Below are 4,353 nucleotides of genomic sequence, written 5' to 3' on the forward strand. Positions count from 1 at the left end.
GCTGAAGCGCTGCTGGCCGTGGGGCTGGCCCCGCGGGCCTGAGCAGGGGGCTGATGGCCCTTGCTGGGATGCTCTCCTGCCCCGGAGCAGAGCTGGGTTCGGGCCGGCTCCCTGTAGGTGGATCCGCTGCACCCCCAGCTGAGGTGAGTGGGAGCCCAGGCCTGGCGCTGGGCTGCTGTCCTAATGCATGTACTCTTTTGTGTTTCAGGATCTGGTAAAGAGTCACTTGATGTATGCGGTAAGGGAGGAAGTGGAGGTCCTCAAAGAGCAAATCAAAGAGCTGATAGAGAAGAACTCCCAGCTGGAGCAAGAGAACACTCTGCTAAAAACACTCGCCAGCCCGGAGCAGCTTGCCCAGTTCCAAGCACAGCTGCAGACTGGTTCCCCGCCTTCCTCTTCCCAGTCACAAGGGACAACACAGCAGCCTGCTCAGCCGGCATCACAGGGGTCAGGGCCTTCAGCATAGTTCAAGATGTCGTTGCCATCGTGATCGCTGGCCTCTGGACTGCCCAGAGCAAGAAGGACTAGCGGGGATCCGCCACAGCCACCCTTCATCCATTTCAGTGCACATTGCAACGCAGACTGAGGACTCCATGCCCTGCACACATCAGGAGAGGCTTCTCCCCCCTGTATTACGTACTCATCTGTCTGTCTCTTCCCTCACTTCCCCCTTTGGCTTGAAGGAGTCTTTGTTCTTAGGTTGACTGAATAAAATAAACTTCTTCCAGAGAATTAGCACAAGTACACTGGGGACTTGAGCAGCTTCTGCAAATGGCTGAGAAACGAAGCTGCATGCCTGAATTTTTTTGGTTTGTTTTTAAATCTTCCACTCATCCAGTGATATAACTGATACAAGTGCTTTTTCGAGCTTGGAAATATGAAGAAATAGACTGGAGTAAAAAGTGATGGCTCAATCCCCCATAGTGCACTGGGGTTCCAAAGTGAGGACTGGTGCATAGGATCTTAAGAGGAATAGGGAGAAAGGTAAATTCAGTGTTTAACACTTAATTGTCACCTGAAACCTTAAGTGCAAATATCTGCACCGTTTTCTGAAGCAGTGGACAGGTGCATAAAGCTGTATTATATATAGAAAGCAGGTAGGTGACGTACAGTTGGGTCATAGGATAATTACAATGAAGGTTATTTGCCTACTGTATATTTGTGTATTTAGTGTAATTACTTTGTAAAATAGAAAACTGTAACTATTTAGGTTGTACAGATTGAAGTTTAGTTGTTTCATTGGCTGATCTGAAGAAGTTTGGAAAGTTGTTTTTTTTTTTGATGCTACATAAATAAGAATGCACCTACGCAACTGTTCAGAATTTGGCAGATTTATGCTGTTTGTGTAACTTCTGAAGTTCCCTGGCTGCTGATTATCTTGAAGTAAATCTTTGTTCATTGTAGTTTGGTTCAAGACAGGAAAAACCACTCCAAAAATTATCAAACCCTGTGCTAGCAAAGAATTTAAAAAAAAAAAAAAAAAAAAAAAAAAATTTTGGACTTCCCAGTATGGATTTTTTGCATATGATCTGTATAGTAGTATGCATATGTTTTTGTGCATGTTCTCTAAACAGTTGTAACACGTCAATGTATTTAACTGTTGCACTTGTCAACTTTCAATAAAGCATACAATGTTGATAAATCACTGTTTGTATATTGTACTAATGTCAACTGCAGTTGCTTTCAACATGTTGCAATGCAGTTTTACATGAGCAGTGAGGTCAGGAAGCATAGGTCTGGGTGCAAGATCCTGTCTGCCGGCTTCAGAGCTTTCTCAAAGTTTCAGCTAAAAATGCAGCTCCTGCTTTCCACAGTTTCTTAAAAAGGCAGCGGGTATGAAGTCAAAAATGAAGGAGGGAGGAGTAAGGGGCCTGACTAAGAGGAAAACTCCTTGTTTTGGTCCAATCCTATACAGTCAGGACTGTTGGGTGCCTTCTATACGTCGAGTAGTAGATAAGCAGGAGCACAGACTTCTGCTGTATGATCGGCCGTAAACGTATAAATCTCGTGCAACAGTTGTTCCCTAGCGGCAAACTGCCCCCTTGCCTGGGCACGGGTCATCCCGTGCTGGCAGCAGCTCTGACGCCCTGAATTTGGGATGAGAAAGGCAGTGGGCATTACAGCTTCCCCAGCAGGTCAGCCATAGCGCCGCCTTCTCTCAAACTTCTAGTGATGAGACCAAGCTGAAATCTCGATGTCCAAGAATTTCTCACTTTCATCTCCACAGCTCTTGCCTTGATTATTTCATAATTTTATTTTTTTGTGAGCTGAAATAGTGCAAACTTTTATTATTTCTGCTTTGTGAAAGTGTTGAGGAGGATTTCCAGTCCCGCGCGAAGACAAAACTGTTTCCCTTCAGTTTGAAAAAATACTTTTTTCCTCTTTAGCCATGATCATTAAAATATAACCGAATCTAAACCTACAAGTTTCTAGGTGAGAGACTACAGATATGGTGTGATAGTGGGCAACTGGGGGAGCGAAGGAATTTGCGGTTTTACAGTGGATTCTGTTCACTGGTGTTAAGGATGTGAATCTTGGATACTTACAGTATTCACAATTCACGGGATAAAACGGTCAGTCCTTTTGAGGAGTAGTAGGACAGTACTTTGACCGTGAAAGTGGTGTCCTAAAATTTGAATACAAGGAATTAATCTGACTTAAAATGTAAGAGTTAATTACAAAGGTTTTTATATGGTCTTGCATAACTGCTTACTCCATATAATGAAAGTTGGGAGGTGCCATCCTTGTGGAACTTCATATTGAGAATAGTCAGGTATAGCAGAGGGAATGAGAAGGCTGAGGGTTCAAAGGTGGGAGAGAACACCTTTTTGTGTGATTTATAGCTAAATTCTTGCTTTTGGGTACTCGTCATGCAGCAGTTCAGGCACTGCTTAGCTGTATCACGGCGCAAGCAGTTGCATTACCTCTATTTGGATTAGTATATCCAAGTGCGTGCATGAGTGTGTGTCTCTGTGGGAGTGTGAACTTTAATTCGTAGTTTGTGTTCTTGAGATTTCAATATATAATTTAAGAGTGTTCCTAATGAGGAAACGCCAGAGAGAAATGCGAGATGCTTTTTTTGATGGATTAAGCTAAAATTAGAAATTGATGATAGCCTTTGTGGCAGAACAGCACTTGAATTATCTGGATCTGACAAAAGGAATGCTAATTTTGGTGCTTTTTAAATGGCTTAATTGTCTCCAGTTGCCTTTGTATTCTGAATGTCTCTTTAGCACTTCCAGGCCATAACATTGAGTATATAAAAAAAGTCCATCTTAACATGCAGATAGGCTTTTTCACCCGCTTCACTGACCGAAATTCACAAAGAATTATTTTTTTGTTTAAAAAAGAAATTGACCTCTGGGTTTATTTCTTTTACTTTGTTTAAAGAACAGCCTGAGCATGTTCTAAATCCAAGATTATTTTTTTTAACTGTTCTTTAATACAGTATCTGGAAGTCTGAAGGTTTTTGGTTAGGTAATACATTGATAATTTTAGTACACTGTGCTTCAGTGTTGGCAAATCTGATCATTTAGTCTTAGGTACCGAATAGCTTTAAAACTACGGAGCCAGCTTTTCGAGCTGTTTATTAATTGCTAAAGTTAGGCAGAGCAATGTTTTGTTGCTGAGCTGATTTTAGCAATAGCTCTGTCAAAACTGCAGCCTCTCTCCATGAAACGGATTCAAATTGACTAAAATTGCACTTGAGACCCAAACAAAGAGTAGACATTTCAGTCGGTTGTGTTGTAATACTTCTGGAATGAATTGTTTTGATTTTTGCTTTTGTTCTAGAACAAATCATTTTTCAGAGCACTTTAAATCAAATGTTTGTCAAGAGTATCGTCTTTTTCCACCAGAATTTTTCTTTGTACAAACTCTGAGATGCTCAGGTTTTCATCCACAGTGAGAATCAAATTAAATGTAATCTGTCTTTTGTATGTCAGGCTTTTTATTCTCTGCATATCTCCAATTTGGTAATTCTTCAGGCTATATTCAAGCGGTTTGTCATTTAACTTCTTGTTGACATTTAGCTGCGCAGTTGCTTTATTTTTAACAGCAATATGATAAACTGATCTAAGCAAATGATCATGGAGACATAAGTTGCTATTTTGTTCCTCTTGCGGCTTTTCTTTTTTTTTTTTTAAAAACCAATAATTTTTGGCAAATAATTCTAAGGCAAGTCCGGATTGCCCAAATTCTGAGGGCTCTGTAAATACTTGGGAAAGAGAAATATGCTTCAATAACATGCCTGAAAACTGTCCGGAGAGCACCCAGACAAAACCTCCCAGCAGCAGTGGAGTAAATGCAGTGCCTTAGAGTTGCCTCTCCCTAATTCTTACGGAATAAATCAAT

General features: G+C 41.2%; 1 protein-coding gene across 5 annotated transcripts in view; it reads left to right on the forward strand.

Annotated features, from left to right (window-relative positions):
- The window catches only part of TSC22D1 (TSC22 domain family member 1), a 97,090-nt gene extending 95,447 nt beyond the window's left edge, over positions 1 to 1,643 (forward strand). For all 5 annotated transcript variants that reach the window (XM_009277156.1, XM_019471497.1, XM_009277157.2 and 2 more), the window contains exon 3: positions 209 to 1,643. In XM_009277156.1, coding sequence (XP_009275431.1) covers positions 209 to 466 — 258 coding nt within the window. In that variant the 3' untranslated portion in view covers positions 467 to 1,643. The remainder of the gene's footprint in view (positions 1 to 208) is intronic.
- Positions 1,644 to 4,353: the final 2,710 nt, after the last annotated feature.

Source organism: Aptenodytes forsteri, unplaced genomic scaffold (genome assembly GCF_000699145.1).
Source record: "Aptenodytes forsteri isolate BGI_AS27 unplaced genomic scaffold, ASM69914v1 Scaffold145, whole genome shotgun sequence".
Taxonomy (NCBI): Eukaryota; Metazoa; Chordata; class Aves; order Sphenisciformes; family Spheniscidae; genus Aptenodytes; species Aptenodytes forsteri.